This window comes from Euprymna scolopes, chromosome 20 (genome assembly GCF_053919585.1).
Source record: "Euprymna scolopes isolate OS-2025 chromosome 20, ASM5391958v1, whole genome shotgun sequence".
In the NCBI taxonomy this organism is placed as follows: domain Eukaryota; kingdom Metazoa; phylum Mollusca; class Cephalopoda; order Sepiida; family Sepiolidae; genus Euprymna; species Euprymna scolopes.
Genome location: NC_136501.1, coordinates 37,615,608 through 37,642,659, shown reverse-complemented (window position 1 = coordinate 37,642,659; position 27,052 = coordinate 37,615,608). Strand labels below are relative to the sequence as shown.

General features: G+C 30.7%; 2 protein-coding genes across 6 annotated transcripts in view; one reads left to right on the top strand and one right to left on the bottom strand.

Annotated features, from left to right (window-relative positions):
• LOC145241391 (voltage-dependent calcium channel type A subunit alpha-1-like) overlaps positions 1-27,052 on the bottom strand; it is a 1,447,749-nt gene that overhangs the window by 183,593 nt on the left and 1,237,104 nt on the right. Inside the window, exons 27-28 of the mRNA XM_080104315.1 lie at positions 15,572-15,689; positions 558-747 (exon numbers count right to left, since the gene is read on the bottom strand). Coding sequence (XP_079960441.1) covers positions 558-747; positions 15,572-15,689 — 308 coding nt within the window. The remainder of the gene's footprint in view (positions 1-557; positions 748-15,571; positions 15,690-27,052) is intronic.
• LOC145241393 (uncharacterized) overlaps positions 19,566-27,052 on the top strand; it is a 421,614-nt gene continuing 414,127 nt past the window's right edge. For all 5 annotated transcript variants that reach the window (XR_013862546.1, XR_013862547.1, XR_013862548.1 and 2 more), the window contains exon 1: positions 19,566-19,691. Coding sequence is in view for 2 of the 5 variants with exons in the window: in XM_080104317.1 (XP_079960443.1) it covers positions 19,683-19,691 (9 nt within the window). In the remaining 3 variants the exon portion in view is untranslated. The remainder of the gene's footprint in view (positions 19,692-27,052) is intronic.

The window sequence follows — 27,052 nt, the reverse complement described above, 5'->3', positions numbered from 1 at the left end:
GCTTTTGTGTCTATTATACATTACCCTTCTTACAATTAATATTTATCAGAGGAATGGACACTGAACACGATATCCAATTTTCCATACCAAAATATTGTGACAAATTCTGTAAGATAAATGTTTTACAACTAACTCCCAGAAGCTGATAAGTTCAGAATCTATGTTTTTGATTTGTAACCAATCAGATTCATTCTTTTAGTATCAGATTTTTTAAACTTCAATCTGATGTTGTCATACCTGACTGGGTCGCATTTATGGGTTAAATAGAATTTATAAAATTACCCCAGAGCCCCTGGGAAAACTATAGAAATCAAACTGGTTGGTGATGGTAACTAAGTAGTCAATGACATGAACTGAAAACCTGGATGTGTCACGTTCAAATCCAGTTTATTCCACAGAAATAATTTCATCAAATCAACATTTGACCTAAAGAGGAGATAAATAAATTAAATAACTTTTGTATGAACAAATACTGAATATGTTCAGGTTTCATCGCAATTAAAAGAAATGATAACTCAAATGAAACAAATACATGCAATTTTTATCTGTGTGTTTACCTTCAGTAACATTTCGATCGTAAATACTCCAGTGAAAACATAATCAAAATAATTCAGGATTTGGTTGTTTACGGATTCGTCGTTGACAGGGTCTTCTGCCGCTAAAGCAATACTACTGGCACAAATGACAATCATGATGAATAGGTCAAAATAACGTAGATTTACCACAAAATGGCAAAAACGGCGTACGCTGAAAAAAGAAACAAAATAAAAAACCTATATATAAAAGAAATTAAAAATATGAAAAAAAAAGATGCTGTTAAAAAAACTAATGATTGATTAATGTTGATTACCATAAAAACACAAATGACAGTTATTAGTTAACTAAACAACCTTTGATTTGCTCAGTCAATATTTTTGTTATATATATATATATATATATATATATATATATATATATATATATATATATATATATTATTAAATATAGAAATAAAGAAATAATGGTCTGAAATCAGAACATTTATTTATTTATTTTACTGTTATTTCACCCCAAACAAGACACAGTGCCACTTTGATGTAAGGGCTACTATTTGTGACCAAATTTAAAGAGATACTATGTAGGGAGTTGAGCACTGAGATGTCTGTTCACATTACACTTGAATTTCTGTATGTTATTACAGTCAGGGAAGCAGGGATCCAGGAGAAAATTTCAAAGTCTAGCAATTCAAGGGAAGAAACTATTTGAGTAGAATGTTTTCCACCATCATGGGACCTCTACAGTGTAGGGTTGGAATTTTGCTGCTTGTTGGATTAGTTGGGGGCATTTGAATTTGTCAGAGCACATTCCATTAAAATACTTGTAAAATAGGAACAAAGATGCAACATTTGAGTGATTGAACAGAGATTGGAGTTTGGTTGCTAGTGTGGGACCTATTAGGTTAGTGACTCTTTTTTGAACCCTGTTTAAGAGTGAGAGACTAGTGGCAGATGCGCCAGTCCTGAGGTGATAACAATACTCCATGCATATGTGTATAGTGGCTTTGTAGAGGTACAGGATACTCTCTGGTGTAATTTTCTAGCATGTCAGAGAGAGCCACTGCCTATATATATTCTGCATTATAGACATTATCTTAACTCCTTATGCCCATTAATCTTACCCTGATTCTACATTTGTATTTTAATATACACAGACATGACAGAAAAGAATAGACACCCATAGAAACAGTTTATTTTAATAAACATATAATTTATGGAATAAAATCAAAATTAAATGGTCACAAATTTAATATCTAATACTTGGTTGACATTTCTTATGCTGTTTTTAATGCAAGGACCCTCCTAAGCATCGAATTGACAAATATCATCTTGAGAAATTTTTTGCCATGTCTGACACAATAATGCTGAAAGTTCAAGAGCAGAAAATAGTTTCCTTTACTTTTTTTGTGAAGATTCTGGTTTAATATACCCAAAGGTTTTCAATTAGGTTCATATCCGGGAACTGACTTGGCCATAGAAGTTTATTAATCCCATTTTGGCTTAACCAATGTTGTGATACCCTAGCAAAGTGACTACATAAATAGGGAGTTTAATTGGTTGATTTTACCACTTGAGAATATTGGTAGGAGTCTTTCATGTAATATTGAAACATATTTAGCAGAATTGATGTTTCCTTCGCACTCCACCAGGTCTGAGCAACCATCACTCCAAATTGCACACCATACCATAACCGAGAAACTCCCATGTTTCAGCGTTGGCTGTAGTCTTTTTAAGTCAAAGTTTTGCTGAAGGAGCCTTCATACCAATTCCGTTCCATTGTCGAAAAATAATGTAAATAGGACTCATTCTAGAAAATGACTTTTGTCCAAAAGGGTCATAGGTCTCTTCACCATCTCACAAGACCAATCTTTTCTGAACTTGATATTGGCAGGACGAAGGAAAGGCTTCATTCCCACAGCTCTGCCATAGTAGCCCAGTTTGTGAAGATACCTGGTAGCTGTTCTGGGACTGAAACCAGCTTGTGTTGCAATATCAGAGGCTTAGCACAGAGGATCTTCAATATTTCTTTTCACAAGACGCAAGGTTCTTTCAGAGGGCCCAGGGCAATCTGGATGAGGTTTGTGCACTTTTTGCCCTTTCTTGTAAATTGTACGATCACTCTATTAAGAGTAAAAAGTATTATTGAAAGATTTCCTGCTATTTTGCATTGACTAAGACCAGCTTCATGTTGACCATGATTTGTCCTTGCAGAAATTTTGATAGGTCTGATCCTCCTTTGGTTCGTGGCATGCTTCAATGTTGTTAGATGGAATTTTAATCAGATACTCTAAGTTATTTCAACACTATTCTTATCTATAAATATAAATAAGCCTATATTAATTTTAGGAAAAATATTTATTTTAGTGTCTATTCTTTTCTGTCATGTCTGTGTACATTAATACTGTATCTTTTAAGCATAGTTCAAATCATTTCTTCTAAGCCAAATTGATACAAACCAATAAGTCTGCTCTCCATTTTGCTTTAAACTTATTATCTATAGATTATACCTATAATTGATATTATATCTTTATTGAAAAGATCCCATTAAGATAAACAGTTTATGCTAGTTCACCCCAAAAGAAAAATCAGATTCCACTTTCTTTGAAAACCCATAAAAAACTCTCTCTCTCTATATATATATATATATATATTCCCCGGGATACGGTGGCTCTAGGATACTTTTTTTCAGGTTACTATGTGGAACACACTGTTTTTCCGGCCCATGGTTACGGTATTTGCCCCACCTTACAGAGTTATTTATGTTATTTGATTTATATACTGTGCTGTATTTTGTTACTAATTTTTAATGCCGTATCTAGGGGTTCTACTGTCTATATATAAGATTTGACTTTTGAACGAGAGATCAATTTAGCATATAAATTTAATATAAAATAATCACTCATTTCCCGACCATATAGTAGCGACATGTAAACAATATTTGATTTTAATAAAATCTTAGTTTTTTGGGAGGTGTTGGTGGTTAGGGGGGGGTCTATTGCCACCAACACTTAGGGTTATGGGAAAGTGTAATAATCTTTGGAATGAGAGAAGGAGGTTGTCAATTCCCATCTAGACGTAGAGTTAGTGATACGGTTAATATAATATGTTAATCTTTTGGCGAATATCCCCTTCTAAAAAATAATAAATAAAATAAAGCACACACACACACACACACACAAAATTTATCTCCCTTAACAAAAATGGCCTTCGGTTATATGCCCTTCCAACGCTATCCGGTTAGAAACTCCTAGCCGAGAATCAGTGACTATTTTATGTTGAATTTATATGCGAAATTCACACCCTCATTTCAATAACAGATACTTATGCAGAATTTCTTACTGTATCTTTTGTTTATTGAATTATTAGATGAAAATAGAGAATAAGAATATTAAGCTTAAGCTTCTTCCCTAGAACTGTCCGTCTGTGGAACTCTGTTCCAGTGGCCTGCTTTCCAGCTGACTACAATATTGTCATCTTCAAGTTCAACGTAAACAAGTTCTTATTGAACCGTTCTTGTAGATAATCTAATTGCTTCTGCAGTTTAATTTACCGTTTTACCGTAAGTAACGCGCCGTCAACCACCGAGCAGAAGAACTGTTTTAAACAGTTCTTCTACTCGATGTATGTCGGCGCGTTGCCGCGTTACTTATGGTAAAACGGTGGGGAGGGGGGTCCGGAAAAACAGTAAATTAAACTGCAGAAACACCTCTTAAATGTTGTACAAGTTCTTTAATACACACCCTGCAAAAAAAAAAAAAAAATAAATAAATAAATAAATAAAAATAAATAAATAAATAAAAAAACGAAAAATAAAAATGTTTTTGTAAATCGCTTGTGAAAACTTAATTTGTTTTTGATCAATTAAAAACCATCAAAAACTACGTAACACAAAAAAATTGAACCACATTTTGTTTTGGAAAACATTCTTGTTATTTCAAATGTCTGCTTAAAAATTCTTCCGCGATGTAACAAGTCAGCTTACTAGGCGCGTCCATGCGCGGACGCATCATGTAAGAATAGCATAAACGATGGCGGTGCGGTGCGGTGAGGTTGGAACAAAATAGTGCGAGGGTTCTAGGGTTAATACCATGCAAACGGTAAATATGCGACGGGTTTGAATATCAGATTCGTTATTTGCGACCCAGAAAACCTCTAAAACATCAAATTTTATTGGTCAGTGCTCTGTTGTAGTTAAAGTAAATATTTACCAAATAAATTCTAATTATTTGAACTGTTTTTTTTTTTTTTTTAAAGTTAACAACTCGGCACTTTATCGAAGGGGTAATTTTTCGCCTCGACACCGCCCACGTCAGACGATTTTTTTCACCAATCTCAGAACGAGGCCAGAACGTCGGGACCCTATCCGTACAGGTTAACCTATTCTTCTTCCGACTACTTTAAATTAAGAATTTCTTGGGTTTGTATAACTGTACACATAGATTCGAAAAAGTTGTCAAAAAACAAATATAGAACAAATAAATGTTATCAAAGGCAAGATAATTTACTTTTCTACCTAACTGGATATATTTTTTGTGTTTTTATTCAGTGTAACATGTTTATTCAGCTCGAAAAACATGCAGTGTTTACCGATGTATTGGAAAATTCAAAATGGTGGCCGACTCTCTCTCGGAGAGGGTAAGTTTGGGAAAAGGTATTATAAATAATAAACTAGACAAAATACTGTTAGAAATTCGCTCAATATATGTCAACTTATGTCACGGTAACATATATTGAGCGAATTTCTAACAGTATTTTGTCTAGTTTATTATTTATAATACCTTTTCCCAAACGTACCCTCTCCGAGAGAGAGTCGGCCACCATTTTGAATTTTCCAATACATCGGTAAACACTGCATGTTTTTCGAGCTGAATAAACCTGTTACACTGAATAAAAACACAAAAAATATATCCAGTTAGGTAGAAAAGTAAATTATCTTGCCTTTGATAACATTTATTTGTTCTATATTTGTTTTTTTGACAACTTTTTCGAATCTATGTGTACAGTAATACAAACCCAATTTCTTAATTAATGTGAAATATTTGAAATTAAAAAAATATCAATTAACAGTTAAAATAAAATGACTGGTGTGCGTGCACTTAACTGACGCGTGCGTATCGTCTGCTCAAATGACTTACCTTTTATTTATGAGTTTATTTTCTTTTCATGATTAGGATTCAAAATGGAAACATTTATAACATTTTCTCTTTTTGTCAATGAATTGTTCTTGTTGAAGTTAAATAATGAGTTTTGTTCGTTAATAATAAATTTGCATTGTCATTAAATTGCGGGAAAGGATACCGCGTTCTTCTTGAAGGTCCTTAAAAAATAGTAGTTCCGCAGTTGAACTTTTCTGGAAATTGTGAAATGAGGAGGTAGAGGGGAGTTGATGAACATTTTCAATAGTAAAATTTAAAACACTACATTTAATTAATTAATTAATTGATTAATTAATTAATTAATTAATTAATTAATTATTATTATTATTATTATTATTATTATTATTAATGATGATGATGATGATGATGATGATGACGAGGAACACGACGACGACGACGACGACGACGGAGGTGATGATGAATAAAATGAATAAATAAAATAAAATAATGGTACTAGTGCATCTTTTGAACCAGACATAACTCAGCGTTAGCGCGGCTTTCCTCGGAGCATGATGACGATTATGCCGATGAAATCATAACGCAACGTAAAAGAAAATAGCAAAATGTTAAATGTAGAAACATAAAAATAAAAAGTAAATAAATAAAATAAAATAAAATAAAATAATAACCCTACCATAATTTTTAACTTTATTAACTGTGTGAAGAAAAGGTTATAAGTGCTTTTTTGTCAAATAATTTTAAGCAAATGTTTTCAAGAAAAGTTGAATGGAACAATTTTTTTTCTTTTTTTAAACAAGTTTTTTTGTTTAAAAATGTGATCATTTATTTATTTAGTTATTTTTTAAGAAGGAAAAGTGGAAAACAACTTTCAAGTATTTTTCGTTTATGAAAGTAAAATTGGAACAAACTTTCTTTCAGGTTATGGTTAGGGTCTTTTTTTTTTTCAAGTATTTTTTTTTTTTTATCGTAGCCTCACCGTCACCTTAGCAAACAATGGTGTGGGCTACTCAACAAAACAATAACAACATGCAACACATATCTACTCGCTAACCGGATGTTGATACTTCAACTCCCCTAGACGAAATGTATAAAATTCGCCTTTCACGTATGCGCCTTTACGCACCCTTCCGGCCAACGTATAGAAAAATGAAAATATTTCAAGAGCCACTGACCCTCGACTCAACCAAACCCATTCTTCGGCGGATGTAGGTGAAGACAAACCATGTGACAGAGGCTATCAACTTTCTAGCCAATCAAAATGCGGAAAAAAGCATATTTGTTTAGTTAAATTTAGAGCCAATTTTCAGGTTGAAATCGCTATAAAAGAGTAATGATTTCTCCATCTCGTCAATGGGCATCTTGAAATCAGCAAATACACCAGCTCTCCACTCCCTTGTACGACCTCTACAACAGACGACTCTACAGGCAGTAGTCAATCCGACAGTAATGATACACGCACTGATATTCTAAGCATATCTGCTACGCCTGCTACTCGTCGTCCACACCAACAATACTACAACTGTCCATTTAAGACACCTCTCATCAACTGCCCATTTTCAGGACAACTCTGTTCTTAGACAGCCTCATACGTGCAGGCCATAGCCTTTCTAAAGGAAAACTTCCCAGCTTCTGACCAACTCCCAGCCAGTACCTCAATTACTGACAAGCCAGACGTAACCTGCTTGCAGACTCCAAGCCTTTGAAGAACTACCACTACTAGTTCTGTTGAAAGACTCGATTTCAACAAACATGTCCCATCTCTGCAGAAGCTAATTTTTCTGTTTATTTTCTATTTAGAGAAAATAAATTCTATATAAATTTAATATTCGCCTGGGTCATCTTTGCTTTGTTTGAGTTTAACTCACATTTTATTTTTCTTCAGTTTGCGGGGTTAACATACTTATTAGCCCCGCAACAAGTGGTGACCCGATGTGAGTTATACAATCAAAGAAGATGGCTTGTGCACACACCAACCACGATCCCTCCATCAGCATCGCCCTGGCCCTGACACACTTACCAACATTCAATGAAAACAACACCAAGAATTGGTTCCTCTAGCTAGAGGCGATCTCCGCAGTCAGACGTTTTTCCCAATCATAAACCAATCATCAAGGCAATGAACGTGAGTGCAGGCAGATACGCATCCCATAAGACATGCCACCTCAACTACATATCCCAATTTACTATGGATATACGGCACATCAAAGGAAAATTCAATACAGTTGCTGATACACTGTCTAGAACGTACATTAACGCACTGGACGAGAATTTATTGAGTCAGAACCTGATCGCCGATGGACAAAAAACCAACTCAACCTTACCTGACGTCATAAAGCAAACCTCTCTGCATTTAGTAGAATTGCCATCTGTGTTCAGCGACAAAACATTATACGGTGACGTCACGCTAGAAGCACCACAACCATACATTCTGCCTTCTCTGTGGAAGAGAGTATTTGACCAACTCCACAACTTATCTTATTCCAGCAAGTGAGCTATACTCAAACTCATAGCTGATTGTTCCGTCTGGCTTAACATGAACGTGGACATCAAGAATTGGATTTCTGCATGTATAGAATGCAAAAAGTGCAAGATCCACAAGCATAACAAATCACCAGTCCGAACTTTTGCCATCCCGGATGCACGCTTTCACGTAGACATCGGCGGACCTCTTCCACTATTCCTGGGATACCATTACTTGTTAACAGTCGTAGACCAATTTTCCAGATGGCCGGTTGCTGTCCCATTCAAATATTCCTCAGCCACCACTGTGGTGAAAACTGTCCTCACTAACTGAAATGCGAATTTCGATGTACCCCAGGTTCTCACGACGGACCGTTGATCACAATTTCAAGTGACACTTTTTAACAAATTCTCCAAGTTACTCGGCGTTAAACATATTAAGACAACAGCATACCACTCATGTGTCAACAAACTTGTTGAACGGTTCTACCAATCTTTGAAGACATCCCTATCAATGAAACTCAGCATACATGACTGAGTCGAAAACCTTCCTTTGACAATGCTGTCTCTTCACAATGTGCTTAAAACCGACCTACGGTGTTCAACCGCAGAACTAGTGTATAGGATGCCTCTCTCTCTGCCAGGCCAATATTTCCACACTCTTCAGAACACAGCTCCAACCTCAACAAGATCATTTGCGCAGAACCTCCGTCACAAAATATCGAAACTTACATACACCCCTCCTTGCCGATAGGAATTTGCCTCAAAACCTGGAGAAAAGCAGATTCGTTTTTGTCAAAAATGACTCAGTTAACAGACCACTCACACCAAATTACGAGGGTCTGTTCAAAGTTTTACAGTGAGCCAAGAAACACTTCACTATAATACGGAAAACAACAAAGACACAGTCTCCATTGATCACATTAAACCCGCTTGGATGAAGGAAGATGTCTCTTACCTCAACTCCCCTAAACGAAATGTGTAAAATTTGCCTCTCATGCATGCACCCTTCTGTATAAGAAACAAAAATATTTCATCAGCTCGACTCAACCAAACCCATTCTTTGGCAGACGTAGGTGAAGACACCCACGTGACAGAGGCTATTGACTTTATAGCCAATCAAAATGCGGAAAAAAGCATATTTTCTGAGTTGAATTTGGAGACAATTTTCAGATTGAAATCGCTATAAAAGAGCGATGATTTCTCCATCTCGTCAATGGGCATCTTGAAATCAGCAGGCACACCAGCTCCCTGCTCACTCATACGAGTGCTACAGCAAACTACTCTGCAGGCAGTAGTCAACCTGACAGCAATGATACGTGCACTGATATTCTCAGCGTATCTGCTGCACCTGCTACTCGTCGTCCGCACCAACAATACTACAACTGTCCATTTAAAGACACCTCTCATCAACCGCCCATTTTCAGGACAACTCGGTTCTTAGACAGCCTCACACGTGCAGTACCTCAATTACTGACCAGCCAGACGTAACCTGCTTGCGGACCCTGGGACTTCGAAGAACTACCTTTACTAACCCTATCAAAAGATCCGATTTCAATGAACATGTCCTGTCTCTGCAGAAGCTAATTTTTCTGTTTATTTTCTATTTCGAGAAAAATTCTATATAAATTTAATATTCTCCTGGCTCATTTTTTTACTTTTCTTCAGTTTTCAGGGTTAACATACTGGATGCTAATAGCCTCGCAACACATTGTATTGTTTTTGGCAGTAGTTTCCGCTGTTGACCAAAGTCAATTACGGTGTCCGGTATCTGTAGCTGTTGTTGGCCCAAGACGGTCAAATTCATGTTTTGCCCTTCTCTTGACTGACTTGCATGAAAAAAAATGGTGGCTTTTTTTATTTTTTATTTTTATGTTTTTTCTCTTCCAATATGTATCCATTTTCTCGTTTGCTGCTCGAAAGTAGCACTCGCGCGCACGCGCGTCGAGTTGAAACTAAGCGCGCAGCGTTGTGATGGGGCATGGGCTGATTGCCATGTTACATCAGACAGCAGCAGCTAAACCCGAACTGTTGACGTCATGTTTCGGGGAAAGCCGAGCGAACGCTGAGTTACGTCTCGTTGAAAGGATGCACTAGTTAGTACCCCCCCAATAAATAAATAAATAAATAAATAAATAAATAAAATAAAATAAATAAATAAAAAAAAATAAATTAATAAAATAAAATAAATTAATAAAATAAAATAAATTAATTAAAAGAAAGGATGCATTGTGAACCTTTTAAAAATTATTGTTAAAATAAATGTTCATACTCATAAATTTCTATTATCTATTATTTTTGGTGTGCATAAGTTTAGGACTAATCAAAAAAAAAAAAAAAAGAAGTCAACTGCGGAACTATTATTATTTAAAACGCCAGAAAAGAACGCGCATCTTACTTTTCTCATTTAATGATGCAAATTTAATATTGTTAAACGAAATACATAATTTCACAAAAATAATTGAATGACTAATGAAGAAAAAGTTATGAGTGTTCCATGTATTTTGAATTCGAATCATAATATCCAAGATAACAAACATTTTTCTGTAAAAACAGGTAAGTCAATTAAGCAGACGATATTCTTAAATTGTTATAATTAGTCGAGTGAAAAAAAAGAAGTTAATTATGCAGAATACGAATCGTTCTATTAAAAAAAATATTTGAGATATATTTTCAAATTAAATATGATTTTTTCGGTAATGTTTATTAAATTGTTAGGTGAAAGTACAGAATAATTACAAAATGCCCTCCTTAGTTTAAAAATGGGTTTCTAACGCTATTATTTTAGCGCGGTCCGTATTCTGCGTAAGTACCTCCCCCATGCGTTCAGATTTTTTATTTTTAGTTTTGTAAATTATTTGAAATATGAAAAATTTCTTAAACTAATTTTATTTCGCAAAAGTAAAATATTGCATCACTTTTAAAATTGTTGACATTGCATTTGAAGGATAATTGCTGGGAGGGCGTGATAAAATAATTTTGGCGCTTCTACAGAATTGGGACGCGATTTTGTAGTCCATAAATAGAGTTTTCAGAAAAAAACATAATGGTTTCAACTAATGTTTTTGGCAATTCTAATAATTTACAATGGTAGCTTCCAAATTATGCACTTGAAATTACCTGAATATTGCTGAATTATTAAATAAAACAACTTTAATCGTGTTAGCAAGTGAAAATTGCCGCTATCTTGTTTAAATCAAAACGGAAAATTACCTCCCTTTTGGAAACTGCTGTGTCTTACGATCGTTTTCATCAACTTTTATTTTTATGTTCTTTAATAAATAATTTTCTACCTTATCGATTTTCGTAGTTTTTGGATAAAATCCTCTTAAAAATACGAGGAATACGTAGATACCATTGTTTTCATGTAAAGTCCAGTATTATGATTTTCGAAATTTCGTCCCAATGTGATTAAAAAATGATTTAAAAACAACTGTAAAGTGTAAAAATTATAGCTTAAGAATAAAGTATTAAAAGAAATTTTATTGACTAAACTTTATTTTAAAATAAGTTTAGTCAATTTGAAGCAGACGACAAGGAACGCCATCTTGAAATAGTGAAATGACTCAAGTTAAAAAATGCACAGATTGCTAATTTTTATTTATGACTAGACGTAGTTATTGTCCAGAATTCCCCATGTATATAAAAAATAAAAATAAAGGAAAAATTCTATGATATTCTCGTGATGAAACGAAAATATCGTATTCCAAAAATCACGCAAATTAATCAAGTAGATTTATTTTTATAAAGGAAATTATTTTTAAGAGATTAATGGGAATTTGTAGGCATTGCAAAAAATCGGTGCTTTGGACCGCGCTATTTTAAAATAGTATTTTTTAAGTTTAATTAAAGTTTTACGACATCGTTTTTTTTTAAATTATTATTAAATTGTTAGGTGAAAGTACAGAATAATTACAAAACACCCTCCTCTCCCCCATGTTAAGAATGGCTTTCTAAATAATAACGTTATTATTTCAGTACGGTTCAATAAGTGCATGACTACATGAGTACAATAAATCTAGTATGAATTAGTTATTTTCCTTCGTTTTTTTGTTTCACCATTTTTTTTTTTTTTTGCCAAATGGCGGACGAGACAGTAACTTCTTGGATACTCATAAAATTTGATGTTCTTATTTCAAAATAAAATTACTTAATCAATTTACATGCCTTTTAGAATAAAACATTTTCTTTCCGTTATAAGTACTACGTGATACAATTTTTATTTATTTTTTTTATTTTAGTTTTAAAATAGACAAGAAATCTTTACCCGGCTTAGCCTGAGTGGGAAACTTCGAGAAAAACGATTAAAAATATAACCATGTTTACAATGTAAGGATTTTAAGAATAGTTTCAGTTTTCCTTATTTTTATTTTCAATAAATATTCGAATAATTACAAAATAATAATTTATTGTGTAAAAATGATTTATTGTGTAATACACGCAGATACGCGGCCTGCAGACCTTTAACATTATTATTTAGAAACCCATTCTTAACATGGAAAAGTGAAGGGTTTTGTAACTATTCTGTACTTTCACCAACAATTTAATTAATAAGAATAGCGTAAAAATTAGATTTAGCTTAAAAAATCTGGTGCTTATTGAAATTGGGACATGGCGACAATTAAAAGTAAAGAAAATACATATAAGTTTGTATGATGTAAGTACCAGTCACGAAACGATGAAATATTCCAAAAATTACGTAATTTGAACAAGTATTTTTTTTATTCAAGAAAATCAAATTTTATGATTAGGCGAATCGTAGTGTTATCGTCGAGCATGGAAATCAGATGAAATAAATAAGGGGAGACAATTCAAATCGAAGTGTTGAGATTAATAAACAGACTTAGACTTATGTTCAATATTAGTAAAATCGTAAAAGATCGTAAATTTTGATTTTCTTTGTTAAAAACAAGAACTTGATAGATTTACGTAATTTTTGGAATATGACATCTTCATTCTCTAACGAGTATACATCATACAGACTTTTATGTATTTTCTTTACTTTTAATTGACACTACAAGTGCCAATTTGAATAAGCATCAAAATTCTACCTAAAAACATAGCACCCACTGCATAAGTACTCTACTCATTAAGACAAAGAAAATGAACCGTTTATGCAAAACAGCGTTCAGAAATTCAATCGAAACGACTACAATGCGTGCGTCCAGTTTTACGCAATAAGATTCCATACATGTTAAGACTTCTTTTTTAATAGGATTTTTGAGCATTTTTTTAGTGTATTTTTTAAAAAGTTTTATTAAATATTCGATTAATATTAAAATAATATTAATTTTAAAATATCGGTGTTTCTTTCAAAGTGCACAAACCTGAACTTTGTTTTACTGCCAATATATGCAATATTGCTGTTTGTTTGCATTTCATAAATACTTGTTCATTTTATTAATTTATGAACGTGTTAAAAACAAGGCTATATGCGTCAAAATAAGCGCTGTTTTACAATTTGTCATTGTTCTGAGGGAGACAATTCTGTTTTACTAAGAGATTCGTTAACTTTTTTCACCTGTGCTCTATCACTCACTCCACTCACACACGCGCGTGTGCAAATGAACGAAAGTTTATTCATTTCAATTTCCTCGCGCATTTGCACAAAATAAGTTCTTCTAGCAACGACATAATGTCAAATACGCCCACACGCTTTTTTTCACAACAACAAAAGTAAAATGGACATATTCTGGCGGACGTAGTTGAAGACAGTACCACGTGACTCAAGCGACCAATCAGAAAATTTAGAAGATTGTCTTTTTAACGCTTTTCCAAAAACCAAATACCAGCAGCAGCAATCTTGTGCTGGAGCCGAATCAAAAAGTATTTAAATGCAACAAACATTCTTTCTCTCCTTTTTTCCTTCTTTCTTCTTCTCTTCTCGCTCCGACGTGATACGAGAACATGCATCTCGTTTTCCTCTCATCGTCGTTTTCAAATCTATCAAAACCATAATTACACACACCACGCAGGCACCCAAAAAATCACACTTGTGCATACAAGCATCCATTCCATACATTTTCTATAAGAATTAATAACAACGGACTACTTTCCTCATGGAACTTTTGAATAAGGCGAACTTCGCCAGTTAAAACACAAACCTTGAAATAAGGATATTATTTTCACACAAGACTTTCACCTCCTAATCTTATTAATTTAACGAAGGACTTTCTATCTAACATGACTTTTTAATCTTACTAATTCCACAAAGGATTTTTCTCCTATTTTGAACATTCTAATCATAATGATTTCTCAAGAACTTTTACCGTTCGGACCTTTGCTTGTTCGTCTTGTTATTTTTGTTGAAAAATAAATGCAGTGCATTTTAAACAAGAAGGAGGTCTGATTTTGTTTTATTCCTTTTTTTTTTATTATTTTGTTTTGGGCATAGAAATTTAATTTCACTTAAACTTCTTTTCCTCTACACATCTCATAATTTAGGACACTAATAATGCTGTCAGTAAGTTTTCACGAGCGGTTTACAAAAACATACTTTTATGTTTTTCATTCTTTTTTTGGGGGGGTATTCAATTATAGAACTTGTATAGTTTTTAACAGGTGCTTCTACAGTTTAATTAACCGTTTTTCCGTAAGTAACGTGCCAACATTAACCGAGCAGAAGAATTGTTAATAATAAGAAGCACCTGTGGCCGCCACAACACCCCGCCTCTCCACCCTCCATGTAAACAGAATTTTTATGAAATATTAAACGGTTCTTCTGCTCGATTAATGTCGGTGCGTTACTTACGTAAAAACGGTTAATTAAACTGCAGAAGCACCTGTTAAAAACTATACAAGTTCTCTAAAAGAACGAAAAACATAAAAGTATGTTTTTTACTGACAGCATATTAGCGTCCTAAATTATGAGATAAAAAAATGAACTAATCTCTTAGTAAAAGAGAGTTGTCTCCCTCAGAACAATGACAAATTGTGAAACAGCGCCCTTTGAACATGTGTTCAGTATTGTCATGGGACCTTGTAGCTATTATTTAGGATTCATACACATTATGAGTGGGCGATTTAAAGTAAACTTGCGTAGTGAATTGAATCTATATTGTAAAAATCAAGCTAATAATTTTTCCATATTATTTAAAAGAATTAATGTTTGATCGATAGTAGTGAAAATTAATTTCAGAAATATGAAAAATATCAGAGAGGATGTGATTATCTGATTGTAAATCCTATCGTCAAATTATTATTATCAATTGTAATGTGAGTTATCAACTTTCAATACATTGACATAAATTACACACTCCTCGTTAACAAGTAATTTTTATAAAATATCTTTTTTGATAATCTGAAAATTTTATGCTTGACCTACAGTAACGCAAAAACTTTCTGCCAAAACAATCACTATGAAAAATGTATTACTGATAAACATATATATATATATATATATATATATATATATATATATATATATATGTTTTTTAATGCAAAACATTTAGGACTTACGGATTAGTTGGGCCAAAAATAAACATGGAACTATAAGGCAACATAGGTTTAGGACCACCAAATGCAGGTTCCTCAGAATCTCCATTCTGTGGCTGGATATTCAAACTGGAACTACTACCTGCAATTCAGAAATAAAAGAATACAACAACAGGTAAACAAACATTCACTGAAATGTAAAAAATAAACTGAACAACAATGAAAAAAATATTTGTTGATCTTTATCATCATTCTCACTAAAAATACAAGAAAAGTTATGATTTCATTTAATTATACATAATTCATATTTAATTTACCAAACTGTTTTTCAGTCTCAAAACTATAGAAAATCCAAGAAAAATGATGAATTTTGCTACAGATGTATAATATATATATATGTAATGTATATAAATTTCTCTCCCTATGAACACAAATACATAACAATCTGTATATAATATATATACATATAAGATAACTCAAAGTTATTAGTAATAAATTTTATATATATTCAATAGTGCCCAATAGTACATGTTATTATTAGAGCTTATATAGTCTAGACTTTCAAGAAACCAATAGATTGATACGTTGCCATTCACCCTCCTTGCAAAAAACCTTTTTAACAAAACTTTTTAGTTTTCCAAATTTATATATATATATATATATATATATATATATAAAACTTTTAAAATCGATTAATCAGATATGAAATTGAGCAGAATTAAGACTTTGAATGTGTATTAAGATAAGTCATTAATGTGCTGCTTCACAATGGTCAAGTAAGGTCAATGCCCGAACACAAGTATATATATATATATATATATATATATATATATATATATATGTTTGGAGGTACAAAATTTATATAAGGATTTGAATACAATATATGAGAATTTCTCGGAGAGCTCTTTCAGCTATCATCTCGTCAGGAGAAATCGATAGCATACAAAAACAATATTACAGGCGAATACGTTTGTTTGTGTATGTATATACGTATATATATGTTTGTATGTATGTGTGTATATATGCATATATATGTGTATGTGTATGTATGCATGTGTATGTATGTGTATATATGCATATATATATGCATGTGTATGAATGCATATATATATGTATGTGTATGTATATGTAGGTATGTGTATGTGCATATATGTGTACGTATATGTATGTGTATATGTATGTAGGTATGTGTATGTGCATATATGTGTACGTATATGTATGTGTATATGTATGTATATGTGTGTATGTATTTGTATGTGTGTGTATATATGTGTATGTATATGTATGTACATGTGTATGTATGCATGTGTGTATGTATATGTATGTATGTGTATTATGCATTGTGCATGTACATATGTATATATGTGTGTATGTTTATAGATATATATGTGTGTGTATATATGTATGCATGCATGCATATATTTATATGTATGTATGCCAATGACAATCTTCAGTGTCATGTCTGCTTGAGCGTGCGAATTCGCTGGCAGGACTAAAAAAGTCATGTTTGGACTCATGGATTTTCAGTGACTGAGGGAGTGGCACTCGTCTGATAAGACGTTGCAATCATCATATATATATATGTATATATATATGTATATATATATGTATATATGTATATTTGTGTGTGTATATGTATATTGGGGTGGAGAGGGCTCCCGTAAGCCGTGGTGAAGGCAACCTTTCTAGGAGAAGCAAATCTCTGATTTAAAAAAAACCATAAAGCGGAAGACCATTACTCGCATTAAGCTGGTCTGCAGTTTAATTTGTTGCTGGCTATCTTGCTCTTGCTTGTTGCTGGATCTCAACATTTTGAACCGAGGGAGAGACTTAGCTGTCGTACAAAGCTAAGACTCTGTAACATCATATTTGTATAGATACTCCCTCAGGTATTTGGGCTCATGAATTTTAAATGTCTGAAGGAGTGGCACTCGTCTGACAAGACGTTGCAATCATCATATATGTATATATATGTATGTATGTATATATATATATATTTGTATGTACATATATATATGTATGTATGTATGTCTCTATGTATATGTATGTATATATATGTACGTATATAAGTATATATGTATATATGTATGTATATATATGCATATATATATGTATGTATATATGTATGTATATATATATATTTATATATGTATTTATATATATATTTATATATATATTTATATATGTATGTATATATGTATATATATTTATATATACATGTATATATATACATATATATATATATATATATATATATATATATATATATATATATATATATATTTATATGTATTAGGTATTATGATTTATATTCAATCACCCCAAAATGACAAACCAAAATAAATTACTGTCTAGTGTGTTTACGTGTGGGTCTAGGTTGATTTTCTTTTATATTTTTCTTTCCATGGAAGTTGTGTTTCGCATGATGTCGATTAACTGTAGGAGTAGCTTGCCAATTTCATATACCACTGGTCAAATGTTACTTTTCACAGAAATACATTTGGAAAATATATACAAGTAAGGTAGACTTGATATTTGGTAGATAACAAATCTAGACAGGGGACACATTTAAATTTAAACCATTGAAGCCTTTCTGCCCATGTATGGATTGAGCTTTTTATGGAGATGAAAGTATATAAAACTAATATTTTAAACTTAAGCATGACTGACCAACAAAAATGTTATTTCAAACTTAAGTATAATAAACTGACTGATGGGCAGAACCTCGTATATGTAATAGTTCATGTTTAATTTTATATACTAGCAATAAATGAAGCCATGAAAAAATAATTTAGAAAAAACAAAACAGGAATCAATGGCTAAATTCAAGTTAATATATTTCTTAAAAGAAGTTATAAAAAATTTGATGTGGAAAATAGTTAAAACTTTTATATTGAATTCTAATTTTTCAATATTTTTTTTATTATAGATTACATCATTTCATTGTTCAAACATGATGTTATTTGTTCGTAGATTTTAAGAAAAAAATGACAAAAAAAAAAATCAAATAATCCAAAAATAACATGGTGCACAAAACGAAATATGAGGACATTCTCAAGTAGAAAAAAATTTGAATTTACAATTGTTTTTCTTTATTCCGATAAACATATAAAATTTAAGTTTGGTTAGAGAATGTTAAAAGGTTAGCAAATTTCATTCTATAAGTAATAAATGCACTAAAATAAAATCAAGTGAATAAAAATCCCACTCTTTAAAATTGGAGCATGTAAATTTATTAATCGATACTTGATTTGATCCAGAAAATAAAATAAAAGACGCTAACTGAAATGAATCATTCTTTCTTTAATCTACAATTTCTACTTCAAGCAAAAAGAGTAAGATGGAAAATACTGTGATGCATTCTTTGTGTAATCAGTATAAATAAATATTAATTGAAATTACTCTTGTACATTTATAAGGAGTAATTCTATTTGCTATTGCATAAATGCCAATAAAACATGAAAATTTATTTCAGATCGAAAAATATATGAATGTTTTAAGTTCAGATAATTGTGTTTTCATTTTCATACATGATTCTGATGGTACATTATAAAAATGACACTGATGAAAATAGTAAGATTGAAATAACAAAGAGGAAGATATTGTACAGTTAATATCAATTGTTTATTAAAAATAAATACCAGTTAAAAATTATGTATCAACACTTTTTAGGATTACAGTATTAATAAATTTTATGCCATTCGTTTTTTGTTCTTTTCTAATTTTCATTTGCACTATTTTAATTGTGCCATTTTATAAAAGAGCCATTGTTACCTTAGTCTAAATCAAATTTTAGTAAGAATAGCATTGGTAAAAATGTCCCAGTAAAATGTTACAGATAATAAAGGATGGAAATGGAAAAATGGGGAAAATACCACAACTAATAGGAATAATTTATTAAAAAGTAAATACCCACAGAAAGTCATCTATAAACATTGTTCAAGATTAAAATTAAACTATTATAGTTGTGCTATGATTTCGATTTTTTCACTTGTACCATTTTTATCTGTTTTATTGTAGATTTCCCAATTTTATATGCCAAAATGAAATTGTTGCAAACAAGATAGCATGGTAAAATTATACAGGTATAAAAGACAGAAAAAATGACACGAAAAAAAAGGTCTAATTATTTCCCATGCTAGGGGTAAGTAATTTATATTAATCTGATTTTTTTTTTTCAAAGTTCTTTTTTCCCATTTGCATTGTTTGATTGTATCTACCTACCCAGAAGATAATTCATAAGTTTTCATATTTTCACATTTCCATCATTTTTACCTGTGTTATTTTATCTGTTCCATTTTCTTGTGTCATTTGATCATGCATCATGAAATTGGATTATCAGAAAAAAGAGATGTTAGTCTAAAAGGAAGCATGCAGATTAAAATGTGTGTATTGTTGAAAATTACATTCGATGAGATTGCAACCACTTTAAATTTAATAAAGATTTGAAAAAATACTTGTGTTGAGTTGTAGCACTATTGGACATTGGTGTATTAAATTAATGTTAAAAAGGGATTTTCCATATAAAGTTAGAGTAAGTAGAAAAACTCAATTAGAAGTTAAAAATTTAAATTAAAACTACATGTTAGGAAATGATGTAATGGGTGAGAAGTCTTAAATGACATATAGTGAAGAAGATGGCAAAATCGTTCTCTTTGGCTGACGAGCTCATTGGATTTGGGCATCTTTTTCAAAACTCTATATCCCCTCCCAAAGAGCATCTGAGAAAAAGTTTATGTAATCTGTAACTTTGTATGAATAAAATAACAAAATAACATTATGCCATAGAGGAAGAATATTGTTGTTTTTTAATTTTTTAATTTTTACCCTATTACAAAATCAAGGGAAAGAGGAAGACAGACATTTCTGCTGTCATATTGCTACTATGACGGCCACTTCTGCCCGAACTACAGAGAGACGTTACTACTCATAACATGCTAATAAGATTCAAGCTTGTGGAATCAGTTGATGCGGTTCTCAGATGGCTTGAGAAATTGATGGTGAATGCCTAAATTTTAAATAAAAGCTTATTCTATACACTTATATCCATTTCTTGTAAGAATTATATTTCAGTAATACATTATGCGATTTTAATGTAATAAGGAATTACTTTCCAGACACATTGTATATATTTTTCTAAATTTTCTAGTGAAATTTGTAAAAACTAGTCTGTTCCTTTTTTTTTACTTTTATAATCTCGATTCACTATATTATGTAAATGGATAGGCTACAAGAGATTATTGAAGCATGTGAAAATTGTCGTTTTTGGAATAAATATATGAATGTATCAACATATCCTTTAATAAGTATACCATACAAAAATATATAAAATACTAGGAATTTGTATAGCAATATGCTTGTATCTTACTATATCGATCCCATACACATTTTAATAAATGAGATCGCCTGATCATCAAAGATGAAATGCAAAGAAGTAATTGATAAGTATCTGATGTTACTGGCTGCCAAAATTTAGATTTTATCTATTTCAAAATGAATTGTTCCAAAACCGATTAAGAAGTCATAAATAGAATTTTGTCATCGTCGTCATCTTAAAAGTGACTTTTATTTTATATTTAAATGATATTTAGATGACAAGTATTTTTAGGAGAATGAAAAGACAATAGATAAACAACCATAGAATTGGCACTGGGTTATACAAGTTAAAATAAATGCATAATAGTGTTTTAGAGTTCTAATTAGGATTAAGAATATATGACTATAACTGGATATTATTTTATGAAAATTTATTTATTTAAGCATAACATTTAGAAGTGTTTTTATCAATTTGAAAAAAAAACAAAACAAAATCAATAAAAGCTTAATAGTTTTATGAAAGTGTTTACTGTAAAAAAAAGTTTGGAGAACTCTGAATTAGCCTTCCGTTGAGAATTAAAAAACTTATTTAGATAAAATTACTTTATCATATTTGCCTTTCTGTTATTTGATCTTTTTGTATACCTGATGTTTGGTTGGTATATTCTTCAGCTCTTATCAAATATATGATTCATGAAAAAAAGATGTAGTTTCTTTTCTTTTAGTGAAAAGAAAAACAAACTATTTGCCACAACTTGAAGTAAACTAAAGAGTGAATCTATTCATACATTGCAACAGTAATCTCAAAAATACAAAGGAAGAATTTTTGTCAATAGCTCTTATACTTATAGACAGAAAATTATCTCTCTTTAAAAATATGACTTAATCTCATTTTCTGTCTTGTTAAAAATTGTTCCTTGTTCAATATACAAAATAAATCTAAGCTACAGAACTTTCAATTCAACAACATAAACATTATTTAAGGAATAAAAATAAATGTAACAAAAAGGAAAACACATTGGATGCAAATTGAGGAAGTTTGCAGTGGGATATATTGTGATGTACACTAAAAGTGATAACATAAAAATGTGATAAAACAGAGCATTCTATTAAAATGTAGTTTTATATTCATAAAGTTATAATTTGGTGGACAAAAAAAAAAACAAACAACAACAACAAAAAAAGACCCTGAATAGTTTAAGAAAGAAAAAAAGAAACAAAGAAACTATTGCATTTATCTGTATCTTGCTAATTTTTATACTATATATTTATGCATATATTTCTTTCTATATCTGTATAGATATACATATGTCTATGTATGCAAATGTATATATATTTATATATATATATATGTATGTATGTATATATGTATATATATTATTTATATGCATATATATATGTATGTATATGCGTATATATATGCATATGTATGTATATGCATATATATATATGTATATGCATATATATATGTATATGCGTATATATATGTGTATGTATATGCATATATATATATGTATATATATGCATATATATATGCATATATATATGTATATGTATGTATATGCATATATATATGCGTATATATATATGTATATATATGTGTATGCATATATGTATATATATGCATACACATACATATACATATATATATGCATATGTATATGTATGTATATGCATATATATATATGCGTATATATATGTATATATATGTGTATGCATATATGTATATATATGCATACACATACATATACATATATATATGCATATATATGCATATACATACATATACATATATATATATATGCATATAAATACATATATATATGTATATGTATGTATATGCATATATATATGTATATATATGTATATGTATGTATATGCATATATATATGTATATATATGTATATGTATGTATATGCATATATATATGTATATATATGTATATGTATGTATATGCATATATATATGTATATATATGTATATGTATGTATATGCATATATATATGTATATATATGTATATGTATGCATATATATATGTATATATATGTATATGTATGCATATATATATATGTATATATATGTATATGTATGTATATGCATATATATATGTATATATATGTATATGTATGTATATGAATATATATATGTATGTATATGTATTTATATGCATATATACATATGTATGTATATGTATGTATATGCATATATATATGTATATGTATGTATATATATATATATGTATATTTATGTATATGCATATATATGTATATGTATATGCCTATATATATATGTATGTATATGTATATATATATGTATGTATATGCATATATATATGTATGTATATGCACATATATGTATATGTATGTATATGCATATATATATGTATATGTATGTATATGCACATATATGTATATGTATGTATATGCATATATATATGTATATGTATGTATATGCATATATATATGTATGTATATGTATGTATATGCATATATATGTATATATATGTATGTATATGCATATATATATATGTATATGCATATATATATGTATATATATGCATATACATATGTATGTATATGCATATATGTATATATATATGCATATATATATGTATTTATATGCATATATGTATATATATATGCATATATATATGTATTTATATGCATATATGTATATATATATGTATATGCATATATATATGCATATATATATGCACATATATATATGTATATGCATATATATATGTATGTATATGCATGTATATGCATATATATATGTATGTATATGCATACATATATATGTATGTATATGCATATATATATGTATATATATATATATATATATATATGTGTGTATATATATAGTCATCCACATACAGTACTGTTTCGCTGTTTCACAGCTTATCAGTGTGGCTATATATGAATATTTATATGTATATATATACTAGCGGGTGTAACCGGCGTTGCTATGTAGTAAGGACCTCCAGGAGAGGAGTAGGTGTTACAAAAAAGTGGTAGTAGTCGGGGGGGGGGGGAGAATCAAAACAACAGTGGGCAGCCCGGGTAGAGAGAGGTGTTAAAATAAAAAAAAAGTGGTAGTGGGCAGGCAGGCTCAAACCCGTAATGCAAAGAAGGAAACGAAGTTAAAAAAAAACCCTAATGTCTTAGCTGATGCGTCCATAGCGAAACCAGATTTTGTGAGCGTTGGAATTAAAAGAAGATGATGAATTCCGTAAATGTTGATGAAGAAAACACTCCCTTCTTGTAGAAAACTGCCCAGTTGAGGGTGAAGGAATTAATGTTTTTGGCCTATTTTTCGATATTTTAAGAAACTGATCTTTAAAACTATACTGATTTTTTTCACGTTCCGATGCTTCTGTCACTTTGCCTTTTATATAATAGATTATTTAAATATTAGTCAAATTCTCTTTTGGTCACTTAAATTGGTTTCAACATTACTCTAAAACAACTTCTTCATCCTGGACAGTTTTACTTTTTAGAGAGGGGATCAAAAGATCTGGATAATTCTTATTCTATATAGTTTAAATATGAAAAAAAGAGCAAAAAGACAGATGGATAAAGTCAAAAGTGTGAGAGGATATGACTATTTTACTCGGTGTCCAAACTATTATCATTTACTTTAATCATCTTTTTTTGCTAAAATTGGTGTAATTTGAAAAGATCTTATTCACTGTTTGACTGCATGCTTGCAATTGGTGAAAATAGCTTATTCAGTGAGTTGTCTGCAGTGTAAGTTATGTATATTTTTTATTATTGAAATGTATACGTAATATATATAATCAGGTGTGTGGAAGTGTATTTATATGTGTATATGCTTACAAGTATGTATACATCTGTGTACATAAATGCATATGTGTAAGAGGTGTTCTTCTGTCAGTTTTGAGAGACACTCGATGCCATCTTTAAAAGTGCCTGCATCAGGTGTCTTTAATGAAGCAAAAATTGCACAATATTCAACCACATGTCTCTTGAACTGGGCATAACTTGGATAAGGAAAAGTATAGAATGAGTGGAAAAGACTGGTGTTTCAGGGTTTTCCTTGCACAATGGAAGTTTGACAGTCTATTCTACCTTACTATATATTTAATTCATAGATAAGGATAGGATATATAAAGTCACATCTTTCTCAAAGTTATTTATGAAACCGATTATGTAGTCCGATAACAAAAATATCTTTAACAAAAACTGTAGATGATTCATGGAAGTGACAATCATTGCCAATTTATTTTCAACTTATGCCAATTCTAGCAAAAAAATAATTAAAGAAAGTAGCAATATTTTGGACACGGGTTCGTATAAGTTGCAAGCACAATATGAATTAAATTCTGTAATTTTCATCTCTTATCCACATGTTAAACCAAATAACCTTAAAATTTTATAGATTTACTATGATTATTTTTATTTTTGGTAGTATTATTTATACACTAGGAGTTCTCACACATGATATTATCAACAATTTCTCATTGGCAATAACAAGTGGTGTTCCCTGGAGTGACAACAAATCTCTCCAGATTTCTAACACTCTCTGCCTTTTTTAATAACGGTTATAAACATTTTGCTGATGACATTTTGATGTGCAGATGTTATTTTTCTCTGCATGCACGCATTCTTTTCTTTACTTTTATTTATTCATGATTTTTATGTTTTCAAGTTAAAAGAATCAAGATATCACCTTTTTATCAGGCGTTTCAACTAGAAAAAAATGTCAGGGAATAATTCATGCGTGAGAAAGTCAACTTAGATTACAAAATAAATAGGTAAAGAGATTGACTGAATCTGAGAAATACATGACTGAAGAAATTGGAAGTGAAAGAGGCAAGGCAAAAATAAATTTGACCATGTTCTGGCAAAAGGATAGTGTTATGGATGATTCATTAAAAATGCAGACATCTACAGCCCAAATATATTCCTTTATGATATAAAAAATCACTAGAAAACGTTTTATGTGTGAAAGGCTTTATTCATTCCACATGATATTTGGAATATTATATACCTTCTTCAGATAAGATGCTTTCATATCTCTTGAATTGGACATAGCTTGAAAAGAAAGCATTACAAATACAGTGTGATCCTACCTCTTTAATAAAAGTAACTATTTTTTTTGTGTTTAAACATCATATCAAAACAAGAATCTTTGGATTCCTTTTCTTTTTTCTAGAGCACGTGTGTAAGAGAGCCTCTATTTAGCTTTGTGTATATTTTGAGGCACAACACTAATTTACCCATGACATATTTACAACCCAGCTGAGGTATGGTTCTGACATTCTTCCTGGTGGCTTCACATAGTTTTATGATGGTACTGGGTCTGCATGCATATTTCTTTAAGATAGACCCACAAAAAGAAATCTGAGGAAAACAAATAAGGTCTGGGATATTCAGTGCCTACACGAAATCAGTTTTGAAATAGATAACCAGCTTCCAAAGTTTTTTTTTCAGTCAACTCTGAGATAGGCTTTAGTTGTAAGCGCTAACTTGTTGTCATCATAATTTTACAATAAGCAATGTGTACAGGGTTTTCAACTCCTTCTTGAGCAGAGTGTTTTAGACACTGCTGCACTGATTCACATGTACTATCTATCAGATCCGCTGTGCACTTTTTTGTGTCTTCAATAGCTTGAACAATTCTAACTAATTGTAATGAAGAATTTCATTGCTCCATAGATTTCGAAGTGGTCAACTCGGCCCTGAATGCTCCTTTTGAAGTGTTTTTTTTTCACATTTGAAATTATACACAAAAGTATACAGAATTTTATTGAAAAAATCTGTCTTGTAGTAATGCTTGATGCAGTATATTCTTTGATGGAGCTCCCATTGAGATCTAGTTGTATTCACAGATGAATATGAGGGTTATTACTGAATTAATAGAGGATATTCTTTTAAAAAGCATGTGTGAATTTTATTTTTTTCTGTAAAACATTTTTTTTCATTTGACGTTTGCATATCATATATGATATATTGAAATTTTATGGAATGAATAATACCTTAAATGCATGAAACGTTTTTCTAGGTATCTTTATCCAGAGCTTAGATATTTAGATATATATGGAGATAGACATATAGATATCTATATCTATATATAGACATATCTATCTATCTATCTATCTATCTATTTATCTTCTTTTATATATATATATATACACATATATATATAAACATATATAAGCTGTC